The following is a 24657-nucleotide window of genomic DNA, read 5'->3' on the forward strand; positions in this document are numbered from 1 at the left end:
GACTGACCAAGAAACCACGTCAGAAGCTGCAGTGTCTTTTAGGACCTAATCTCAGACGTGACACACCACCACTTCTGCTGTATTCTATCATCAGCCCAGCCCTGGTTCTACATGGGAAGGGACTACACAGGGTGAGAACACCAGAAGGTGGGGGACGCTGGGAGGTCATCTTAGAGGCTGGCTCCCACATGGCATTTTTTCTTTCAAAAGTGAGGGAGCCTTTCCTAGAAATCCGGGGAGACTTTTCTTTGTATCTGCTGGCTGCAGTTGTGTCCCATGCCCCTACCTAAACCAATCCATCCCGAGGGGCGTGGGACCATCAATTACAATCATGATTCACCCTTGGGCTTAGGAGCCATCTCTGCTGAAGCACAGGGTGGGATCCAGGAGGAAGACAGCCACCTGAACAAAATCAGGATTCTGTCTGGAATGAGGAAGCGGCGATGGGAATGGATGTTGAGTGGACGACTGTGTCTCTGACACTCTGACCTGCTAGACTGTCAACTCCATGAGGGCAGAGGCCAAGTCTTTTCCTACCACTGCATCCCTGGCACAGAAGCCCACTGCCTGGTACAGGGTAGATGTAACCATTTTTGTTAAATGAATAAATGACAAAATGGAAGGCCACAGGCAGGATGTCTAGGACTGATACCAGGTAGGGATGGATATCTGCAGGCCCCTGGCTCCTCAAGTTCTTCTTAGAACTCAGGAGGCCACCTGCTCCCAGCCCCACTGCCAGCCCCAAGAAGATACAGCACTGGCAGAATTATTCTCACTTTATTTCTGGAGAAATTTGATCAGATGCAATAACACTGATACCAGGCGAGGGCAGGGGGCATGGGTACCCCTAAAGCAACCAGTATCCTGTGGCCCAAGGTGCCCCCCATCCCCAGACCTGGGTTCCCCCTCAGTCACAGTTAAATAGAGGGAGGAAGATCTCCCCAGGGAGTCTCGGGAGGGTCTGCCTCTTGCACCCACCCCTCCACGCAGAGGAGTCTGAGCACAAGCTATTTACAGTATTCACATCCACTGTACCCCACCAAACCAAGGCAAATACTACAGGTAGCCCTTCCCCATGGGAGGAGGCCAGAGAGGCTGTGAGTGTATGTGTGTGTGTGTGGGTGGGTGGGGGGGGGTGTCCGCACGTGTGAGCACACGAATGCACTGAGGGGCTCCAGCCAAAGAGACATCAGTCTATAAGGTGCAGGTTAAAAATAACAGAGAGGACCCAACCCTCAGGGGCCCAGGCCACTTCCAGCTTTGTTCTGTCTCTTTCTTTTGCAGACATCCTGGTAGATGATGCAAAGGAGCCCTCATAGTTGTGCCTGGATCCAAGGCAACCCCTTAAAGGACTTCTGGGAAAAAAGCAGGAGGGGAAACAGTCAGGGGAAACCAGGCTCCAAGCTCAGACGGCTGGGGGTCTTCAGGGTAGAGCTTGAGAGGGCCTCTGGCAGAGCTACGAGAAGAGAGGGCACGGCTGAGGAGGCCAGGGAAAGCTGCTGGGAGGTACAGATATAGGTCCAGGAGACAGGGAAACCTACCTGTGACCTGCGGGGCCTGCACCACAGCTTTCTTAAGGAAGGCTTCTGCCTCTGCGAAGGGCAGGAGTGCCTCTGGAGTTCGGCCCAGACTCTTGTCCCCAGAGGGTCCCTTAGGGGAGAAGCCATTCTCCTGGTGCGCTGGGAGAGGCTGCAGGCCATTCACCAGGGACCCCGGCGACTCCTTGTTTGGCAGGCTGTGGATGCAGAGGCCAACGCTTAGGCACCTCCCATCGTAGGACAGCCCAGGTACCCCACAGCTCCAGCTTGACCCTGCCTCCCTGCTCACGGCCCCTGGGATTGGGAGCTGGTACCTCCACTGAGGCTCCTGGGGGGCCAGCTCCTCTTTCTGCACAGCCTCCTTCTGCAGCCCGGAGGGCCGAGCCTCCGTGGCTTTCACAGGGTCTATCCCTGGGAAGGAATGGCCACCAGTTAGGGGCTGGTGAAAGGATGAGGGCTGAGGGTCGGGATGGAAATGAGGGGAACAGGCCTTTACCTGGGCTGGAATTGTTGGCCTTCGCCTCCTTTCTGTCCTGCTTCTGCTTTGAAGAGGAAGAGCAGTCAGGCTCAAGGGGATATCTGGCCCCATCCCACTGAGCTGCTGAATTCTTCTCTCCCCAGCCCAGACCCTGAGCAGCCTCCCAGACGGCCTCCCTCCTCCACCCTGGATGCCTTTCCCCAACCTCCCCTCCTCACCGGACCTCCACTCCCAACACGGCTCTTGGGGGCATTCTGACCTTGGTTTCAGCAGCTTCTGACTTCCGAGTCCTCTTCATGATTTCCTCCAGGCGCTGTTTGGAAGCCCCACACCAGTTAGGCCCAAGCCCCGCCCTAACCCTCAACCTCCCACCAGCTAGCCCTGGTCCTGGAGTTTCAAGGCCCTTCCAGCTCGTATCGATTCTTTCCAGGCCAGGAAGCCGACCTCACCCCAACTCCTTCTTGTCCTGCCCTCTACAAGTCCAAGGCAGGACCCACTTCCCAGCCCCACTAGCCCCTCCGATGGAGTGGGGACTGAGCCCTGGAGCTGGCCCCGCCCACTAGGACCAAGCCCCGCCCACGTAGCTCCCGCCCGCCGCTCTGCACACCTTTTTGCGCTCCTGCCGCTCCTGCTCCTCGCGCTGGAAGTGCTTTTCCCTCTCCAGACGCTGCCGCTCCGCTTCTTCTCGGGACCGAGCTTCGGCCTCCTCTTTCTGCCAGAGAACCCCGTGAGCTTTCGGCAGCCGGCCTCCAGCTGTCCCTCCCGGCCGGCCCCAGGCCCGCCACGAGGAGGCGCCCGCGCCCCGCCCCGCGGGGGCACCTGCTTCTGCAGCCGCTCCTGTTCCTCCTGCTCCGCCTGAGCCTTCTCCGCCTTCTCCCGGGCCTCCTGCTCCTCCCGCCTCCTGGCCTCCGCCTCCCGCTCTGCCCGGGCCTCGGCCTCCCGAGCCAGCTGCTCCTCTCGCATTCGCCTGGGGGACAGAGGGGACTCAGGCTTATCCCCAGCTTATTCTCCAGCCCCTGTAAAGGCCTCCTCAGTTCCCGAGGGCGTGCTCACTTGTCCCTTTCGGCCTGCAGCCTCCGCTCCTGTTCCTCGCGCTCCCGCTGCTCCCGGGCCTGGCGCCGCTTCTCAGCCAGGAGCCTAGTGGCCTCTTCTCGGTCCGTCGTGCCAGCCATCGGTTTGCTAGCGGTCACCAGGGGAGCAGGGGCTGGGGGTGAGGTCAAGACTGCTGCATCTGGAGCGGGATCCAGGACCAGGAATCAGCACACACCAGCACAGGCACTTCCATCACCCCTGCATGCCCCCGTGCCTCCTGGACCTCAGGGCGATCCAGGCGGCCCACTCGCCCAACTCCTGCCACCAACTCAGAGCAGTGAGGTCCTCCTCTCTGGCAAGAGCCTCCTTTTGGCAACACCCAATCCCCAGGCATCTCTGGCAGCCCACACCTCTGACCACCTGCCCCTCACAGGCAAAGCTGGCTTCTCTGCCCTGCCCATCTTTTGGCCTCTTCTCTCCTTGCCCACCTGCAGGGATCTCTGTGGGCTGCTCCTCCTGGGGCTGGGCTGGGGTGGGTGAGGGCACAGGCGAGGGTGCTGGTGAGGCTGGGGCTGCAGGCTCCTTCTCGTCACTGGCCTTGCCCTTGCTCTGGTTCTTGTCCTCAGGCCCCGCCACACTGAGGCTCTCCTTTGCCTCATCCTTCCTCCGAACCCGCCCCTTGGGTAATGCAGTGGTACCTCGGGGGGACGGTGGTTTTGGGGGCAGAGCATGACCTGGCCCTGGGCTGAGGCAGGGAGAGGCAGGCCTGTGCCAGGATGTGGAGGGAGAGGATGGCCGGGCCTTGGATTTGGGACTGGGAGAAAAAAAGAAGAGTTAGACCTTGAGGGCACAGAGTGTCCACGCACACATGTACACACTTTCAGCATGTCACTTCCTCAAGGAAGTGTCCTCCCCAGGCTTGGGTCAGCACCCCACCTTATGTGCTCTCACAGAAACATAAAATTTCCTTTTAGAGTATACATCCCAGGTTGTAATTACATATTCATTTGTGATTCTTTGATTAATGTCTGTTTCCCCAATAGCCAGTAAGACTAATAAGAGCAAGAACTAGGCCTAGGGACTTCCCTGGTGGCACAGTGGTTAGGACTCTGCGCTCCCAGTGCAGGGGGCCTGGGTTCAATCCCTGATCAGGGAACTAGGTCCCACGTGCATGCCGCAACTAAGAGTTCGCATTTCACAACTAAGGAGCCTGACTGCTGCAACTAAGAAGCCCACGTGCTGCAACTAAGATCCAGGGCAACCAAATAAATAAACATTAAAAAAAAAAAAAAAAAGAACTAGGCCTGGTTTGGCTCATGGAAATGTCCTCCGCACCCAGAAGAGTACCTGGCAAGGACCATTCATGCATCCAGCAGGTATTTGTTGAGTGCTTACCAGACGCCAGGCACTGTTCTAGGTGCCAGGGTACTTCAGTGATCAAAACACTCCCCCAACCCAAAAAACAAATCCTCCCTCAAGGAGCTTTCCTTCCAGAGGTGGGTGCCTAACACGTATTTACGAATGAATGGCTGCCTGGCTGGCTAGCTGGCTGGCTGGCTGGCTGGCATAGGCAGGCGGTGCCCCACTGCCCGGCCCACCTGAGCTCCGAGTTGCCAGTGGAGAGGCGCGTGCGCGGAGAAGCAGGCAGCGACTGGCGCTTCTTGAGGCTGCGCTCCCGGGCCAGGGCACTCTTCTCCTTCTCGTTTTCCCGCTCCTTGTCCTTCTTCTCCTTTTTCTGCACCTGGGGAGGAGGGTTAAGGAGAGCGTAGAGAGGGGGAGCTGAGGTCAGAGGCGCCCGCGCTGCCCTGGATGGGATCCCTGTCCCCACCACTCACCAGTGAAGCCTCGGGCCGGAGGCGGGCCGGGGCAGGGCTGCCCCCGGCGCTGGCCTTGCGGCGCTCCCCGGCGGGAGCGCAGCGGTGCCCGCTTCGGGGGGCGCTGCACGGCGTCAGGGGGCTGGCGGAGGCCGAGCGAGGGCACACGGGCACGGCTGCGGAGGGATGAGTGAGGTCGGGGTGCGGCCCACTCACGAGGCTGGCCCCTGTCCCGCCTCTCGAGGGGGCTCTCCCAGGACCGTGGCCCCTACCCTGGTCCCGGCCGTTTCGGGGCAGGGTGACTGCACTGCGACTCCGTGCCAGGAAGGAGAGGGTGGGCGTCATCAGACGGTCCACAATGCTGCTCTCCCATGGGCTCAGCTGCAGGCTGCGATCTAGGGGGAGATGCCGGGAGAAGCGGGTTACCGCAGGGCCAGAGCAGGCAGAGGGATCCGGAGACCGCCAGGTACCACCCCCCATGCCGAGCTCAAGGAGTCTCCTCCCCCAGGAGGCCTCTTCCCCCAATCATGGGGGTTACACAGGTGCGTCCTGGGGTCTGACCTCCACTGCAGACCCAGGCAACAAGACACTTCCCATGGCAATGTCCTGCAGGGCTAGAGGGTCCCCTCCTACCGCTCTCCCCAGGTGAAAGGGTTCTGCACTGTTAGTATAGAGAGGAGCCACCCAAGGTTGGTGGCAGACCCAACTGCCCACTTCCATATCCCACTTCCTGCTCTCAGAGGGCTGGCCTGGGGAGGCATGCCCCCATGGATCTGGGACAGTGGGGTTCCTTGTGCTCCTCTGACTGAGGAGAGGCCCAGCTTTTGTGCGTCCCATGCCAGGGAGAGGCTGCTAGGGGGGCCTGGCTGCCCTGGGCCACCCTGCTCTGTCCCCTCAGCTGCTGGGTTATTTTTAAGCTTTAGTCAGGTGGGGTTGGTAACAGCAGCTGATTTGGTTGCTAGGCAACAGAGCAACCAAATAAAAGCTGGAGAAACTTATAAATAACTCCTACCATGGCCCCTTCACATGTAAGCACCAGGGCATGGTGGGAACACAGGGGCTGTGCTACCCTCCTTGGCCACAGCTTTGGAGCCAGCCAAGGCCACGGCGGGGGCTCTGAAAGCAGAGAAGGCAGGGTTGCATGGGCCCTCCAGGGTGGAGTCAGAATAAGAGGGCTCCTCCACACACGGCACCCAGGCTCGTCGGGTACTCGGGGGCAAGGCCACCTGCTTAAGGCTGGCCTAGGCCAGCTGGCTGTGGTTGGAGATGAGGCTGCCTGCCCATTCCCACCCTCCACCGCCAGTCCCACCCCCAACCCACCTGCTCTTGAGGCCCCAGCCAGGCTCTCTGCCTGCTAGGTCACTGCCCTTTGTCTCTGTTTTCCTCCCCTGTGGGGCACACCTCTGTTCTCAGGGCCCAGACCCAAATGCCGGCTCCCCCGAGGGGTGCAGAGCCCCGAGCGGGGTCGAGTGGGGATGGAGACCTGGGGTATGTGAGGGCTCCTGGGACCTGGGGTTCTTGCCGAGCTCTGGAGGAGGCTTGGTGGGGACTACAAGGAGCTCTGGAGGGAGGAGGGCTGGGCCTTCTCTTACTTCTACTGGGGGAGTTCCAGAGCGTGGCAGAGGACTTTGAGAGCCGCTTGTTGATTATAGAGTCCACGTGTTTGGGCAGGTTTACTGCCGACACGGAGCACCTGCTCCCACCTGGAGGGGAAAACACACGGCATTAGGGCCGGGCCGGACGGGAGCCAGGGGGGGCACTGAGACCTTCCATGCAGGATGCTCCGCGGGCAGGAGGGGACAGGGAGGAGTGGGCAGGCTAGGAAGGGGAGGAGGAGGCAGACTTGGCTCTGAGAGGATGGGGCGGGGGGGTGGGGGGGGTTGGGTAGGTGACCAGAGACAACCTGGATTGGGGGAGCCGACGGAAAAGGAACAGAGGAAGGAGATGGAGTAAAACTAGAGAAACTACAGCCTTCCTGGCCAGGAAGTCACTCCCTAGGGCTGGGCGCTGCAACCCCTCCCCCATAACCACCCAGCGTCGGCACTTGCTGGCACTGCCCAGCCAAGGCTCTATGGCTACAACACCCACGGTACTGGGACAAATGCAGAGACGTTCCTAAACAGAAGAACCCATGGTCAGAGTCACTCACACAAATCCACATATTCATAGGGACACACAAAGACAAAGACGTGCAGGCCCGGCATATAGAGTGATAGGTACTTCCACATGCATGAGTGTGTGCAGACATGCACAGATACAGAAACAAAAACACCAACAGAAAGAGGGTCAGACCCAGATGCACACAGGCACAAATACATCGAAGCAACTTAATCATATTTGTAACAGCATTTGTTGGATGCTTACCATGTACCAGGCACTGTGCTGGGCACCACACACATGTTACCACACTTGATCCTCCCCAACATCTACCTACAACCTCGGAGGCAAGTAGTACTGTTATCCCCATTTTACAGATGAAGAAAGTGAGACAGCAGGAAGTCAGAGGTCACACCACGCGTGCCAGAGCTGGGATCCTGACCCAATTCCGTCTGACTTGGGAACCCACACTGAGGTACACAAGGCCACAAACACACCAAGGCAAACACATATTAAGACACACAATGCACAGATCCATGAGCACATACACCAAAAGATGCACAATGAGAAATACTGAGTCTTGCCATTACATAAAGACATCCAAACACAGCAGTACATACATGCCAGCAAAAAGTCAGACCAAAATCCGCGATGGCCCTATGTGAAGAAAACTCAGAGACAGAAATCTACCTTCCAAGACAGGTACATAAGGGGGTGACTGTTTTCTTTAAACATCCAGTGTCTGCAGGGTATTAAAGTGCTCTTCTGTGTATGAGCAACTAATAGTAATTGACAAGAACAAAGAAGGCTAATCTAAAATGACAGAGGTTTGAAGAGCAAACCAAATGAAGAGACTCCACCTCTGACTTGATAGTGGAAGTCCTTGTAAAGGACTTGGTTTTACAGACTTGGGTTTACAGATCATTCCAGAAGGCACAAGTCACACGAAACAAGGCATACCTGCTGCAGGGAGCTGCCAGCTCCTTGCACTGAAGCTGCTCCCTTCCCCCACCTCTCAGGCCCCAACCTCTCCCGCCCACCCTGCAGCCCCTCCAGCGCACTCACTGGTCTTCCGTCCTGGGGAGTTGTGGTGCAGGGCCCCTGCCCAGGACCAGCGCTGCTGCCGGATTTCGGCCCACGTCTTCTTCACTGACCGCTGGATGGCTGCCTCATATCGCTCCTGGTGAGGAGGGGGCAGAGGGGAAGGGTCTGGGCTCAGAATCATTCCTCCTACCTGGGAGAAAGGCCCTCTCTCTCCTGGGACAATGCCTCCCCCTATGATTGAAGACAGTTTGCAACAGATCCCTTTCAACTTGTTCTTGGGGAGCTTTTCAGTGTTCTTGACTCATTTCCTGAGTGTATGAGCTGTTTCTCTGAGGATGGAGCGGGACTCTCCGTGCCTGGGACTCCCAGCCGGGCCACTGGCACGAGGGTCCTGACCCTGGAGCTGTGTTTGCTTTTAGCCTGAGGCCCGGGGGCAGGGCCAGGCTGCCCTTTCCTTCACATCTTCATGGTACTCAAGCCAGGGTTCTCCTAACTAGGAGCTCACTCAGCGCACTCAGACACATCTCTGCACACCTATACACATCACACGTGGGGCACACACACACACACACACACACACACATACGTGTACTGACAGCACAGGGTTACAAGTGCCCACCCTGGCGTGTACAGAACCAAACACATCTGCACAGATGCCCAGATGTAGTACCCATGGCACACACTGCAGACACATGAACACAGATGTGCATACACACTAAGCCAGTATGCAGATGTGTGCACACACACACACACAGATCCACGTGCACCTGCTCAGAATTCAGCATAAACGCACCTTGTTCTTCTCCAGTTTCTGCCGCTGCCGCTCCTCCAGGGCTGCTCGGCGTTGCTCGGCTTTGAGCCGCTGCTCCTCCAGCCGCCGCCGGCGCTCCTGGAGCTGCTTCTCCCGCAGCACCTTGGCCTTCTCCTCCTTCTCCAGCCACACTGCCTTCTTGGCCGCTGTGGGGAAAGGAGCCCCAGGGGGCGTGAGCAGTCCTGCAGCGCCCGGCCCAGCAAGTGTCTCCTCCAAATGGCCTTGCCTGTTCCTGCGACCCTGGGTGGGTCTTCCCCCTGCCTGCTTGGTGGGGAGGTGCCTCTGCTCTCAGACTCCCCCCTCAAATTGAAGGGCATCCTGAAGATGGGTTGAGACCTCAGAATGAGGGCTTCCCCAACGGGAGGCCTGTTTCTCCCCCATTGGCCTCATGGTCTCTGGGCACCGAAGGAGAAACGAGCTCTTTAGTGCCAGATGCCTGTCTGACTTTGGGGTCTGCTGTACAGATACTCACGTATTGTGATTAGGAGCATGAGATTTGGGGTGAGATGAGGCTTCTGGGTCTGAATCTCAGCTACGCCACTAGCTGTGTGGCTCAGGCAAAGGATTTCATCTTTCTGAGCCTCTGTTTCCCCATCCTCAGAATGGGTAGAGGGTTAAGTGGGATAAGCGTACCGCTCTTAGCACAGTGCACATAATAAATGTTCCAGAAGTGTTAGTGTTACCAATAGGATGTCGATGGTGGTGACGCTGAAGAAGATGCTACTGCTTCCCACACACTTACCCAGGTACTTGGCCCGCTCTTCCCGCCGCTCCTTCGCCAGCTTGTGTCTCTCTCCTGCCTTCTTTGCATCTTAATAGAGGGAACAAGAAGAGACTTAGGTCAAGAGGCTCCCCCCAGAGGGGAGTCAGCCTCAGGGCCCTCCCCGAAGGCCTCATCCCAGGCCTTTTCTTATCTCCTCCAGGGTAGAGACTCCCTCTTGTGGCATCATCCAGGGCTGGGACTGGGCCCAGGACTAGGGACATCACACATACCTTGCTTCGTGGGAGGGCTGTCGGCAGCTGACACTGCTGTTGGGGATGGTTGGCTGCTCCTTCGAGGAGGTCTGGCATCCCGTGGGCCTGTGGCTGGTGGGGTGGCTCCCCTGATCTTCACTTCTGAGAAAGGGGACTCTTCCTGCTGCAGGGCTGGCCTAGGCCCTACCAGCTCTGGGGGGCTCTCTGGTTCCAGTGGGAGCTGCTTAGGGCCAGTGGTGTTCTTCATGGCGGGAGGGGTGTCTGGGGGAGTGTCGGGCACCAGGGCTGACATCGGTGGCGGTGGCGGCGGCGGGGAGGGGTCACCTTCTGGAGAAGGTCTTGGCTCTGGAGGGGTCCTGGCTGCCACATCTGGAAGAACAACACAAGAGAGGAGAGAAAGTCAGATAGAACATCTGTGCCATCAGTTCAACATGAAGCTCTCTCCCTTGTCCAGCTGATATTCATTAATTCATACATGTTTATCGAGTTCCTTCCAGGTGCCAGGCCCTCCTCCAGGTACTAATGATATAACGGTGAGAAAATGGCCACAGTCCCTGCCTCTGTGGAGCCCACACTCTAGCAGGGCAGACAGACAGATAGCTAGGCGATTACAGTATAGAATAAGTACTATGTCTGGGGTAGCAAAGCAGAGATGGTTAACCTATATTGGAGGGGTTTCCTGCAGAAATTATAGCCAAGCTGAGGTCCAGGATGAGCTGGAGTTGGCAAACCAAGGAAGAGAGGGTTCTGGCTAAGAGAAGAGCATTTGCAAAGGGGCAGAAGGGAGCAGGGTGTGTCGGAAAAGCTGAGAAGTTTGTAGTAGTTATTAGCACGCCAAATGGTAATGATTGGTTTCCATGTCTGCCTCCCTCGCCTTTCTGCTTTACCTTGGGGGTCACAGTGCCCATCCCAAGGCCTGGTGCTCAGGGGCTGCCAGTGCTGGGCACAGTGGGATGCCCGTGTGGAATCCCCAAAAGGGTAGGCAACCAGCAACATCCCCTTTGTCATCTTTTTTTTCTTTCCCAACCACCCTCAGATTTCTTCTTTTAAGACACTGATATTTCAAGGTCCCTGTAAAAGACACCAAAGTGCCAAGTAAGGAAGCCACATGATTTGGGGTATACATGTTCATGCACACATGTGAGCACAAGTACACTATAGCGCAACAGAAAGACAGGCTTGGGAGTCAGCCTGATGAGGGCCTGATTCTGACTTCACCACCCCAAGACAGGAAGAGAGGGCCTGATAACCTTGGGGAAGCCACTCAACTGCTCTAAGCCTCAGTTTTCATATCTGTAAAATGGGGACTATAAGCCCAAGCTGATAGGCATGTCAGTGAAGTGCCTGGAACAATTCATGTGCCAGCAAACAATACTTCCCTCTCTTTTCCTGTGGGTCTTATGAAGCTGCCAAAGAGAAGCCTCTGCATGTTGAGCCCTGGTGCCATCTACTGCTGCCCTCTGGGCACTGAGGGGATTGGTGGGGACACAGCCACTGCCTGGGCTTAGGGATCAGGGCCAGGGTCCATGGAAAGGTCAATCTAAGGAAGCATTTTTCGCTCTCGCCAGGTGCCTCCACCATGCAGGGTCCTCTGCTCTAGGAATGGTGGCCCTCTCAGGAGGTGAAAAACTCCCCATCCCTGTGGGTGACAATGTGTATGCAGGGAGAGGACACTCCCAAGGAGTCAGCTTTGGAACTCTGGGGACCCTTTTCAGGGAGACGGGTGTCCAGTGGGCTCTGAAGAAGGCAGGCTATTTGAATATGTGGCCTCCCCACTAACTGTGTGACCTTGGGCTAGTTACAGGCCCTCTCTGTGCCATAGCTCCTCTTCTGTAAAATGCAGATAGTAGGGGGTTCCCTGGTGGCACAGTGGTTAAGAATCTGCCTGCCAATGCAGGGGACACGGGTTCAAGCCCTGGTCCGGGAAGATCCCACATGCCGTGGAGCAACTAAGCCCGTGCGCCACAACTACTGAGCCTGCGCTCTAGAGCCCGCGAGCCACAACTACTGAAGCCCTTGTGCCGCAACTACTGAAGGCCGTGCGCCTAGAGCCTGTGCTCTGCAACAAGAGAAGCCACCGCAATGAGAAGCCTGCACCCCACAACGAAGAGTAGCCCCCGTTCACTGCAACTAGAGAAAGCCCACGTGCAGCAGCGAAGACCCAATGCAGCGAAAAATTAAATAAATGAATAAATAAATAAATTTTTAAAAAAATGCAGATAGTAGGACTGTGATGAGTGTTAGTGACAACAATAACCACTAACATGTGTATATTTCTCGAGAGCTTCCTATGTTGAGAGCATTTTACACATATTAGTTTTAATCCTTATGACAATACTTCTGAGGAAGGCACTATAAATATCTCTTTCACACAGAGGAGGAAAGTAAAGCAAAAAGAGGTTAAGTAAAGTAGTTTGAGGTCACTCAGCTGGGAAGTGAAGGAGCCTGGACTTGAACCCAGTGTTGGTCACCACAGCCCATGCTCTTAGCCCCACACCCTCCTGCCCCTGTGTCAGGCAGTATGGGGTAACACATGTTACACAATGAAATTATCTGAGGCTCACACTATTTCCTCCTCATCCCTTCCCTTCCAGCTTCCTGGGCTCCAGGCAAGAGCCCCAGCTAAGGCCCTTTTCCCGCAACGGTCCCTCCAACTCTGCCAGCCCCTAGGCTCACGACAGCTCTCACCAGACCAGCTCCAAAAGGCTGCCTGGTCACTGCTAGTCGACTTCCCAGCCACCCGCAAACTCCTTTCCAATTCCAATGGGCAAAAAAACTAGTGGCAACCATTTAGTGAGTGCTTACTACATACCGAGAGCTGAGCTGGGCCCTTTGTATCCCCATCCTGCATCTTCATATGAGCTCTGAGAATCTTATCCCCATTTGACAGATGAGACTATCAAAACTTACCCCACTAAGTGATTTGTCCAGGCTCATAGAACTAGTATATGGCAGAGGCAGGATTGAACCCAGGACTCTCTGGGGCCAGGGGGCCTAGGTATGTAAGTATCAATACAAAGCTTGAAGGCTGAGGTTGAGGCCTGCTTATTGCCATTCTCCTAGCACCTGTGCCTGCTACATGTGTTGCAAGGAAAACTGGTAGGCGGCTGTTTGTCTACACCTAGGCAAATCACACCCACCAAGCAAGACAGTGAATTTCCAACTAGCTTCTGACTAGCCCTGTGAAGGGAGTCTCGGAAGAAGTAGAGGGATGAGGCCCGGAAGGGCCTGTACCTGGCATCAGATGCAGCGGGGTGGAAAGGTCTTAGGCTTCAGAGTCAGACAGCACTAAGTAGGGAATTCCAGCTCTGCTGTGGGACCTTGGACAGGCCCTGAACCTGTCTGAGCCCCAGTTTTCTCAGGCTGGGGCCTATGGTGTTGGGACCTATGGTGAGTAGGTACACCACCTCTGGCACCTGACAGGGGCTCAGTAAGCAGCACCTGCCTGGAAGAATTGGTCCACTTCTTCCCAGCTCTGCCACAAGCGCCCACGTGGGTCAGGCCTTCACCCCCACTGCTCCATGACACTGCTCTTCTCAAGGTCACCAATGACCTCCGCATTGCTAAGTCAGCAGCCATTTCCTGGTCCTCGTCCTGCTGACCTATCAGCCGCATTTGACACGGTTGATCCCTTGGTGCTCTTTGAACACTTTCTTCAATTGGCTCTGAAGACAACATGCTCTCCCGTTTTCCTTCAACTTGCTGGCTGTGACTTCTCAGGCTTCTTTGCTGGTACCTCCTTAACTTCCTAACCTCTTAGCACCGGAGTGCCCCAAGGCTCAGTGAAGACCTCATCTCTTTTTGGTCTACACGTACTCCCTTGGTGATCTCATCCAGACTCATGGCTTTAAATACCATTGCTCTGCTGATGACAACCAAATTTGTACCTCCAGCCCAGATGTCTCCCTTGAGTGCCAGTTTAGCTCATGCAACTCCCTACTTGACACACCTGGATGTCTTACTGATGCCCTCAATTTTTTTTTTTTTAAACATCTTTATTGGAGTATAATTGCTTTACAATGGTGCGTTAGTTTCTGCTGTATAACAAAGTAAATCAGCTATACATATACATATAACCCCATGTCTCCTCCCTCTTGCATCTCCCTCCCACCCTCCCTATCCCACCCCTTTAGGTGGACACAAAGCACCGAGCTGATCTCCTTGTGCTATGCGGCTGCCTCCCACTAGCTATCTATTTTACATTTGGTAGTGTATATATGTCCATGCCACTCTCTTACTTCATCCCAGCTTACCCTTCCCCCTCCCCGTGTCCTCAAGTCCATTCTCTATGTCTGTGACACCCCAAATTTAACATCCAAAACTGAGCTCCCGATCTTTCTCCCCCGAACCCTGCTCCTCCTCCAGTTTTCCCCATCTCGGTCAATGGCAACCCAGTCCTTCCAGTTTCTCAGGCCAAAAATCTTGGAGTCATTTTAGAATCTTTTCTTGTCTCACAACTCACATCTAATGTCTCAGTAAATCCTTTTGGCTCCACATGCCAAGTATATTCTGAATCCAATCACTTCTATCTCCACTTCTATCATCATGGTCCAGCCACTATCATCTCTCATAAAAGCCTCCCTGCTGCCATTCTTTGTTCCCCTTTGGTCTTTTCTCACCACAGCAGCAGAATGATTCTTTTCAAGAATAAGTCAGATCAGGAGTTCCCTGGTGGCCTAGTGGTTAGGACTGCAGGCTTTCACTACCGTGGCCCAAGTTCAATCCCTGCTTGGGGAACTGACAAAATCCTCCAAAGACGCCCCACCTCAAGGGAGGAAAAACCAAAGGCATCACAATGGCCTCCAAGGCCCTTGGGGATCCTCACTCTCCAGCCCATTACCTCTTGGCCTCCTCTCCTCCTCCCCTTCTCCCCCTGCTCCATCTCTTCTGGCCACTGTTCCTTATTTGTGTCAGGCATGCTTCTGCCTCAGGGCTTTGCCCTTGCTGTTCCCTCTACCAGAATTCTCTGCCCCCGGATCCTGCATGTCTCACTCCCTCACCTCCTTCAGATCTTTACCCGTATGTGACTTCTCATTCGAGCCTTCCCTGATCCCCTCCTTAAAACTACAATCTGTAGGGCTTCCCTGATGGCGCAGTGGTTAAGAATCTGCCTGCCAATGCAAGGGACACAGGTTCGAGCCCTGGCCCGGGAAGATCCCACATGCCACGGAGCAACTAAGCCCGTGTGCCACAACTACTGAGCCTGTGCTCTAGAGCCCGCAAGCCACAACTACTGAGCCCACGTGCCACAACTACTGAAGCCTGCGCGCCTAGAGCCCATGCTCCGCAACAAGAGAAGCCACGACAATGAGAAGCCCGCACACTGCAACGAAGAGTAGCCCCTGCTCACCGCAACTAGAGAAAGCCTGCGCACAGCAACGAAGACTCAACACGCCAAAAAATAAATAAATAAATTTATAAAAAAACAAACAAACAAAAATTAGAGCAGAAATTAACAGAACATTGTAAATCAACTATACTACAATAAAAATATTTTAAAAAAAGAACAAAAACAATAAACTACAAACTGTAGTTGAAGTCTCCCTCCCCTTTCCAACTGTATTCTTTTTCCTTCCAACTCTATTTTTCCCAGTAAGCATTAGTAGCACTTTAACACTGTCTCCCACCTCCAGAAGGTAATCTCCACGAGGGCACACATTTTTGTCTACTTTGTTTAGCTCTTCTATCTCTAAGGCCAACAGAGCCTGGCACACAGGCGCTCCACAGCTATTTGTTGAATGAATGTATCAATGAACTCCACCCTGGCAGATACCATCAGCACCTCTCTTCCCTGGATGACTGCAAACTCCCCCCACTGTCCTACCCGCACCCTTTCCCACTCTGCTCTTCACTGAGCAGCCAAAGTAATTGTTTCCAAATGCAAATCTGGCCATGGTACTCTTCCCCACTGGAAGCTTCAGAGTGACTTCTCCTTGTTCTGAAGAGAAAGACAAAATTCTTGAACCCAGGCTGCAAGTCTGGCAGAGTCTGAAGCCCCTGTCTCCCTCCCTACACCTCTTGAGTCCCCACCTCTGCTCCCCTGCTCCCCACTTGCTCTCTACACTCTAGCCACACTGACCTTTTAATTCTGATAGCCTTGCACACTCCCTCTGCCACGGGGCCTTTGCACATGCTCTTTTCCTCCATCTTTTCTTAAACTCCCATTCACCCTTCAGATCTTCACTTAGGCATCATTTCCTCAGGGAAGCCTTCCCTGGCCTCTCCGAACAGGGTAAATTCCTTCATTATATATAGTCATGGCTTCATGTGCCTCTTGTTTGGAGCACTGTGACTGTCACGATTTTATACTTCCTTGTTTGGTTCTTTTGTTATTGTCAGCCTCCCCCTAAGGGCTGGGCGCATCTGCTCTGCTCGTCACTGCTTCAACAGCAGCTACCGTGGTGCCCGGTATGTGGAGACCGTCACGAAATGCTGCCAAATGAGAATAAAGCACTGTACCAGGAAGCCATCCTCGCCTAAAGCAGGTGCACAGAGAAGGAGATTTTTACTCTAATAATGAGCAAATCCATGTTGCAATTTCTTGCAAAGGGATAAGCACTTGAAGGGAAGCAAAACAACTCCCCCTCAATTGAGTCTGGGCAGCTTCTTGGACTAAGGTAGTCAGGGAGAAGTTAATCAAAGTAATAATGAGTGTTGACTCCAGCAATTCAACAGGAAAAACTTCCCAAGAGGCAAATAGCACATTTGGAATTCTTCTTCTGACCTGGCGGACTATTGACCCCGAATCCAAATATTTTCCTCAGAATTATGCCAACCCTGATGAAATGTCATTGGGACAGTGTTATTCGGAACAAATTATGTTAAGCCAAATTAATTCCTTGGTTAATTATCTATATGGTGTGGTTAAACCAATATCTGATTATTCCCATTTTCAATCATCAAATGTGATCCTTCAGCCACCTCATTTTATTGTATTTTTGTGTGTGTCAAATTGTGAGGTTTTATTTTGCTATGCTGATATCTACCAGAAGTATTTGTTAAGAACTGGATAAGTGACAGATAGTTTGTATTCATTTCTTGGCACAAAGAGCATTAGCAGGGCAAAGGTGCAGGAGCTGGTTGCAGGGTCAGTAAGTCTAGTCTTCTCAGAAAAACCAAGAAGGACTGCAGAAAGATCAGGGCCGAGTCTCTCGGAGGGCCTGTCACATGTCTCAGGGTGCTTACTCCCCACCTCCACCCTCTGGGCGCTGGCAGGCCTTTCCTCTCATCCCTCCCCAACAACTGCTCCTGGGCCAAAACTCCTCTCACAATACCGATAACTCAGCCTGCCCTTTTTGTCTGCCTGCTGCCCCTGCGAGAGTTGGTGGCGAGAATCCGTTTTGCAGCCCAGAGCTTTCTACAGGACCTACCCGGCACAGGGTAGGAATTCTGTGTCTGTTTAATGAATACCTGCATGGATGGATGGATGGATGGATGCACTGTTGATAACATAGTAAAACCCCAAGCTGCTCCAAAGTCTAGCCTCTCTAACCCGAAATGTCTTTACCATATCAGAGCCTTGTATGTGCCCTGCCAGCTCCTCAGCCCAGGAAGGGAAACACAGCTGAAGCCCTACAGTACACCAGGCACCTTCCCTTATCTCATCTAGTTCTTATTACAGCCCCAAAGGGAAAGTGCTATAGGGGTCCCCGTTCCCCAGGTGCGAACACTTAGACAGGTTAAGTGAACTGCTCACGTCAGTGTTGGAGGTAGGACAGGGCCCAAGGCTGTCTGATGACAAAACCCTTATGTCACACTGTTTCTGGTGGGTGTCACATCACCCCTCCCCAAGGCTCCTGCCTGTTCCCTGAAGACGGAAGTGATTCAGTGGTTCCCCTGGGGAGGTTTCCCCCATGAAGATAAAGGGTGCAGGTGGGGCAGGCAAGCACTGAGCTCAGAGGGCAGGAATGCAGGGAAGGCAGGCTCCTGCCCAGGCTGGCCACCGGGAGCCAAGAAGTGGGGCACCTGAGCAGGTGTGAGGGCGAGTGGCCCTCCTCCAGGAGGCTGAGCAAGGGAGTGCCCAGGGGCGGGGCTGCACAGACAGCAGAGGTCAGCATCTAGCTGACCCCTAGCCAGAGCCTTCCTGGCTCTTGTAGCAGCTCCTTAGGTGGCAGCATTGGACCAGACAAACGAAGACAGGGAGGCCGACAGAGGGGCAAAGACACACACGCAGACAGAGGGGCAAAGACACACACGCAGACAGAGGGTACACACTGCAGAGAGCGAGACCCAGACAATGTGGACAGAGTCTGCACAATGGCGAGAGACAAGACACGTTTCTTTTCTCTCTCCTGTTACATACAGAAAACAGACCTACTGGGATTCAGAAATCTGCGCACACACACACACACACACACACACACAGTCAGGCACCCCCTCCGAGGCATAGACAGAAACCTCAGAGATTCATACAGCACTCAGGGACGTGATGTCCCAGTATATTTACACAGCTTCATCCAGGTCACTTCGGCCCTGCCCCTCTGGGCACTCCTTTACCTGGGCCCAGGGAAAGTCCAGTTAACTGCAGCAACAGCTAATGCTGTGTCAGGCACAGCTAAACACCTTAAAACTTCAGTCCTTTTCATCTTCACCACAATCCTATGAGGTCGACATTATAACCCCATTTGACAAATGAAATAGATTCAGAGATATTAAGACACTTGCTGGTGAGTAGCAAAGCTGGGTTTGGGTCCCGAATCAGGGTGACAGTCTGTACCTTCACTCTGCTACCCAAAGGGGGCAGCCTCGTGGGTTTCCTCTCCTGGAGAGATCTGGGCTGGGAGGATGGGGTGGGCAGGAAGGACAAACCCTGGGAGATGCCTGATCATGGGGTTGGGACAGAGGGGAGCCTTAGGGGGCAGCATTACTCCCAGCCGGGACAGAGCTGAGCCAGCTCTGAAAGGGAGTGAACTAGGAGAGGGACAGCCTGCTCCGGTGGTCCTCCGAACCTGGGCCACAGGCCCTTCGCAGCAGGGCGCTGGGGCCAGGCCGTGGGCCTCTGTGGGTGATAAAGCCGGGATCCCACCTGAGACTGCAGATCTGAAGAGCTCTCTGGCCCGGTTGGCGGCCATTGTTCCCAGCCTCCAATCAGGAGCACCCACTTCCTGTTATTTTAGGCGGCAGGAAATGACCCCATCCCACAGCTTGGGCCCTCCCTCAGCCCCAGCAGGGCTGCCCACGCTGGGGCCTAGAAGCTGAGGACAGAAGCCCAGACTTAGGCCAAGGCCTGAGGATGGCCTACTGGCTGAACTGTCACCACTGCCTGAGTCCAGGGCCTCCTTCTGGTCCGACTTGCTCAGATTCCAACCCAGCAGGAGGCACAGAGGACCCAGGGCTCTGCTGATTCTACCTATGCCTGCCAGAGAAAAGATCACAGGGTCCCTAAAACCAAGATGCCCATAGAAGACCAGTCATGCAAGGACAGTGGGCCAGACTCTATCACCAGCTGGCTTGGCCATACTAATACAGCATAGAGGTTTGGTGCACAGGCTTTAGAGTCAGATGGACCTGGGTTCAAATCTTGCTTCTGCCAGTACCTAGCTGTGTGACTTTAAGCAAATTACTTTCCTCTCTGAGCCTCATCTATAAAATGAGGATATGGGACTTCCCTGATGGTCCAGTGGGTAAGAATCCGCGCTTCCACTGCAGGGGGTGCGGGTTCGATTCCCGGTCAGGGAACTAAGATCCCACATGCTGTGCGGCACAGCCAAAAACGAAAAAGAAAATTTGAATAAATAAATAAATAAAATGAGGATAATACTAGTCCCTACCAGGATAGTTCTGATAATCAAATGAGACAATGCACGGGATGTACTAAGTGCTATGTGTGGCACAGAGAAGGTCCTTAATAAACAGGGGTGGGAGATAAGTAGGATCACCAGGAGGGTCTATTCTTGGCCCATATCTCCTCTTATAACTGGGGAGGAGCACTAGATACCAGGTTGTCTACCCCCTACCATGCTCTCTGCTCCCCTCGGGGCAGAGCTGCAGCTGAGAGGTGATGGTGGAGATGCTGAAGGCTGTGCCCTGGGGTGCCAGGCAGAGCTGCCACCTCCAACAAAGCTGCATTATCTGGGCTGGCTCGTTGGCTGCCTAACTGGCCCCAAGGCCCAGTGGGGACCCAAGGACATGGTTCCCAGCTGCTTGCGGCCAAACTCCCAACATTGATCAGACCTGAGACCTGCCCTGACCACCCTCAAGTGCCACCACCCCAGCCTGGGCCCTGGTTTCAGCTCCTTCCCTGCTCCCTCAGCCCTGCCCCACCACCAGCTGGTGCCCATCCCTGAGAAGGAGGAGGAGGAGGAGGAGCTGGGGGAGTGAACTGGCCTGGTGCCCCTTCCTCCTTATTTGCATATGCATGACTGCACATTAGGGGCTCATTAGAGGCCTCATTATTGGGCCCACCAACCCAGGGAGGGACAGAAACTGTCAGTGGGAGCTGCCAGCCAGGCTGGCTGCTGTATGTAGAGAGGCGGCCCATCTTCTCATCCATTCAGGTCCACCTCAAATGCCTCCTCTGTGAAGTCTTCCACAAGCAGATTCCACCAACCACTGTATCACTGTTATACCTGGGCTTCCCAGCAGTGAACACATCGGCTTCCCCCAACTGGGCCAGGAGCTCCCTGAGGGTAGTGACTCTGATTCACTTCTCTGCCATCTGTACAGCCAGCACCAAGCTGGCACAAGGCGGGCATCAGTATGGCTGCGCTGGATGGCTGCACCCATCCCCTGGGTCTCTCTCCTACTCCCAACTGCCCCACTTCAAGTACGGGGCCCTCTGTTCCCCAGATACAGCCTGGCTCACGTCTGTCTAGAACCCACCTCCCCCTTGCTCTCTGGCCTACATTTACCTCCTGAAGTTCTAATTAATCACACCTCCACCTCAGGCCTCTGAAGGAATTAAAAATGATAACAACAAAAATAAATAGCGTTTACTGAGCATTGACTACGTATCAGGGCCTCTCCTAAGTGTTTTATGCGTTTCTCTAACTTAATGATCCCAATGTCTCTATGAGATAATTTCCAGCATTATTGTCATTTTATAGGTGGGAAAATTTAAGACTTAAGCAAATTACCTAAAGTCACACAGTAGTAAGTTACGAAGGGGAGACTTAAACTGTTTGATTCCAGAGTCTACACTCTTAAGCAAACTGGCTCCCAATTCCTGCCCTAACTTCCTCCATATTTCGTACCTCCCTGCTGGCACCAGTTCCGATAAGCATAACGACAATAATGGCAATAACACTGTATTGCAGGTGTCTGTGTGCCAGGTTCCTTTAGGTACATCACCTCTGACCCTCACATTAACCCCACAAGGTTGACAATACTATCTCCATTTTCCAGGGGCATAAACTGGCCAGAGGAAGTAAGTCACTTGCTCCAGTCCACACTTGACCCCCTACTGCATGCTGCCTCCTGTTAACGCTCAGTGTGCAAAGGGAACTCAAAGAGGGCAGGAATCACGTCATACGCACTCGGTGTCTCAGACCCATGCCTCAAACTCTCACAGGGCACGTGTACTGGACAATTCCTTTACTCCCTGGAAGCTCTTGACTCACAGGGGCCCTTATCACCTTCAGCTTCTCTCTGTGTAGGGACCAGCCACCATCCTGACCCAGGTTCTCATGTAACTCCATCTATGTGTAGAAGTCCCTATGTGTAGAAGTCTTCCCAATCCAGGACCCTGTATGCAGGACCCACTCAGGCGCCCCCCAATACAGCCAAGCATCCCGCCCATGCCCTCATGTTCAGTCCAGACATCCCACTCCAGTGCCCTGCTTCTAAACCAGCTACTCACTCCAGCCCTCATCTCTGGCCCAGTAATCACTGCCATTCAGGCCCCGATGTACACACCAGTGCCAGAGACCCTCAGCTGCAGAGGGTCAGTAAGCAGATGGAACTGACCCAGCCTAGGCTACCCTGGGTCCCCTCTCAGGCTCAGCAGAGCCAAGACGGACCAAAGTGCCATTGTTCCAGCACAGCCTACAAACCTCCCAAACCACACCAGTCTGACAGCCTCCCCTTTGCGTCCTCCAGCTCCCACACCCACAGGATCCCCTCCAAGCACCCACACTGGCACGGGGAGGATCCCACCCACAGCCAAGTGGCTCCACCTTGTCCTGCGCTCTCCGCACCCACAGACACTGTTTCATCCTGGGCCCATGCCCCAGGGGGCAGGGAGGTGACAGGGATTAGGCTCTAGGACTCTATGGAGGTGTGGGGTTGGGGCCACCTCCCCCCCTGAGTCAGTGGGAACAGGACTTAGGTCCTCAGAAATCAAGCTCTTCCCTCCCTTTCCAGGAAGAAAGAGAAGGAGAAATCCCTCCCTCCAACCCCAGGCCCAACCAGAAACCTGTCCCCACCCCCTCATCAGCTGCTCCCAGATCCGAAAGGGATTTGCAGAAGTCCGGGGCACTGGTGGTTGGTGGGGTGAGGGGAGGGGAGAGAGCTTTGATGGTCAGGGGCCTGGAGAGAAAGAGAAAGAGAAAGAGGGAGGGAGAGAGAGAGAGAGAGAGAGAGAGAGAGAGTGTGTGTGTGTGTGTGTGTGTGTGTGTGTGTGTGTGTGTAAGGGGGGTAGGTATCAGAAGCCTCAGCCTGAGGAATGATGTGGCAGGTCCCTGGAGTGCCGGCCTCAAGCCTTCACCTCATTCTCCAGGGAAAGACTCAGGACCGGAGAGGCTGGGAAGGAGGGCACCAGGGTAGACAGATTTACTTCTGTCCCCTTCCTCCCCAAATCGGCCTGGGTGGGCTCCAGAGTAGGCCAGGCTGCAGGGGAATCGGCCCACTCCCCAGCTCCCGCCCTCGCCCCAAACAATGCCGCCTCCCCCTCCCCCTCGCCTTTATCCGGCGGGTTACTTGGCAGCCGCCGCTAGAGACCTCCCCCTCCCCTCTCCTCCGCTCCGGGCCAGCCCGCAGCAGCAACAGGCCCTTTGCGCGGCAGCTGGAGGGATGGGGTGGGGGCGAGGTCTGGGCCAGGGCCTGGGCGTGGGGGGGCACCAGGGCCTAGGCTTCGGTATGCAAGGCTTCAGGCCTGAGAATGTGGACCCCCGACACACACGTTCAGGCTGGGGTCACACGTGCCCACCGGGGATGGGGAGGGGGACAGACACCCCAGCTCAGGAGAAGAGGATCTTCAGGGCCTGGGGTGGATCAGGAAGAAGGGTAAGGGCAGGGAAGCCGAGGTGGCACTGGGCTGGGGCGGAAGGGTCACCAACAACTCCACATTGGGTTCCTCGCGGATCCTGGCGCCCAGGACGTCCCAGCGCCCGGGATGGGGGAGGGGGCAGCTGTCAGAAGATGCGTCGGTGGCCCAGAGCCGCCGACGCCGCTGCAACCTTTATTTTTGAACTCCCAAGTGGTCAGAGGGCTCGGCAGGGGAGGGGTCCCCGCCGACCGGGCCGGCCTCATCCTCGGCCTGTCCGAGGCCCCACGATCCCCCTCTCTCATCTCCCCTCTGGCATACCTGGGGCTGCGCCGGCACCGGGCTCCGAACGTGAGCCGCTCTCCATGGCCGCGGCGTCACTGGGGCGTCTTCGGGGTTTCAGCAGCGGCGACGGCGGCGGCGGCCAGCGGCCAGGATAGGGGTCCCGCGGCGCATCACGCCCGGCCCGGCGGGCAACGATCGAAGGCGGGGGGAGCTCCGGGGTAGGTCGAGGCTGGCTCGGCTGGTGGCCTGCGGGCTCGGAGTCGCCGGCCGCCCAGTGTCTGTCGGCTCCGGCCGCGATCCTGCTCCTCGCCCAGCGCCGGCCCAGTCCCCGCCGCGGCCCAACCCTATTGTACCGCCCGGGCTGGGCCTGGCCTCGCCGCTGGCGCGTACCAAGTTGGACTCTGGGAGGGTCACCCCCGCAGTGCCCGGGACCAAGCGGCCGCGAGCCCGCCCCACCCGCCCCGCCCCCGCCCTGGGGCGCGGGGCCTCGAGCCTGGGAACTCGGCCGCCGCGGAGAGGACGCCACGGCTCCCAGAGGACACCCGTCGAGCTGTCTCCCCCTGCGGCGGCGCGTTGGTACGCGCCGCAGCGCGAGGCGACTATGTAGGGAGCGCTTTGGTGACTCACCCGCCGCTAGGACTGGGGGGAGCAGGGGGGAGCCGGGATGGAAGCCCCCAATCCCACCCTAGAGCCGGGAAGCTCCGGCTCTGGGGCCTTGGCGGCAGCTTCAAGTCCTCATTCTCTCCCAAACCCCCCTCAAACAAAATCCTCCCGGGGGACGTCGGGAGACCTGAAGGAGGGTCGCAAGGAGACCCCTAAACGGGCTATGCTTTCTCTCCCCTGGTGATGGCTGGGGTGGCGAGAGGCCCGGCCCGGGAGCCTTGCTGCCGCCCTTCCTCCATCATCCTATGGTTGGTGTCTTCCCTGCTCCTCTGGGGTAATTACAGGCCTGCACCACCGCTTTACCCAAGTAAAGTCTCTAATCTGCTGGGTCTCTCCCGGCTCCAAACTGGGTGGTCCTGACCCTGAACCTTCCCCAGCCCCATCAGACGACCCCTTCAAGCTCCCCGGAATGATTTTCTCCCCTGTGTCCTGTCGAAGGCGTGAGTGAGTCCCTTCTGATTCCCCTCCCCCAAGAAGTCCTGCTTCCCAGCACGGGGGAGTGGATCCCCGAATCCCCTTTTTAGTGCCAGTTGAGGTGGGGCCTCATGCCAAGTCGGGCCCAGCCTGGGCAGAGAGCGGGGAGCTTGCTGGGAAGGTGGATCGATGATGGTGCTGCAGGGACTGACAGAGGGGTGGAAGGAGCAGACGCAGCTGGGCCCTGCCCACCCCATCCCTGCCCTTTGTCCTGACCTCCAGAAGGTCAGTTGTCTAGTTCTCCATTGCCCAGAGATTAGGCCCAGCGATATGTTGTCCTCCTGCCCCCCCCCCCCTTTCCTGCC

The 24657-nt window shown here is 55.7% G+C and overlaps 1 protein-coding gene across 8 annotated transcripts; it reads right to left on the reverse strand.

The window, feature by feature from the left end:
- Positions 1-758: 758 nt before the first annotated feature.
- MAP7D1 (MAP7 domain containing 1) lies at positions 759-23713 on the reverse strand. Of its 8 annotated transcripts, none has more exons than XM_082362904.1 (18): positions 23252-23706; positions 9808-10158; positions 9557-9625; positions 8797-8960; positions 8025-8139; positions 6455-6565; positions 5135-5257; positions 4884-5038; positions 4647-4789; positions 3537-3862; positions 3070-3247; positions 2836-2983; positions 2624-2728; positions 2276-2329; positions 2035-2080; positions 1853-1949; positions 1542-1735; positions 759-1456 (listed from the first exon to the last, which is right to left on the reverse strand). In XM_082362904.1, the coding sequence occupies exons 1-18, from the start codon at positions 23295-23297 to the stop codon at positions 1383-1385; spliced, it is 2499 nt and encodes an 832-aa protein (XP_082219030.1). In that variant the 5' UTR covers positions 23298-23706; the 3' UTR covers positions 759-1382. The 8 variants fall into 8 exon arrangements, with proteins under 8 accessions (XP_082219030.1, XP_082219031.1, XP_082219027.1 ...); XM_082362905.1 differs by having other exon boundaries at positions 2035-2077; positions 23252-23702; XM_082362901.1 differs by having other exon boundaries at positions 4884-5257; positions 23252-23713.
- Between the last annotated feature and the right edge of the window lie 944 nt (positions 23714-24657).

Source organism: Balaenoptera borealis (genome assembly GCF_965194805.1).
Source record: "Balaenoptera borealis genome assembly, chromosome: 1".
NCBI classification, from domain to species: Eukaryota; Metazoa; Chordata; class Mammalia; order Artiodactyla; family Balaenopteridae; genus Balaenoptera; species Balaenoptera borealis.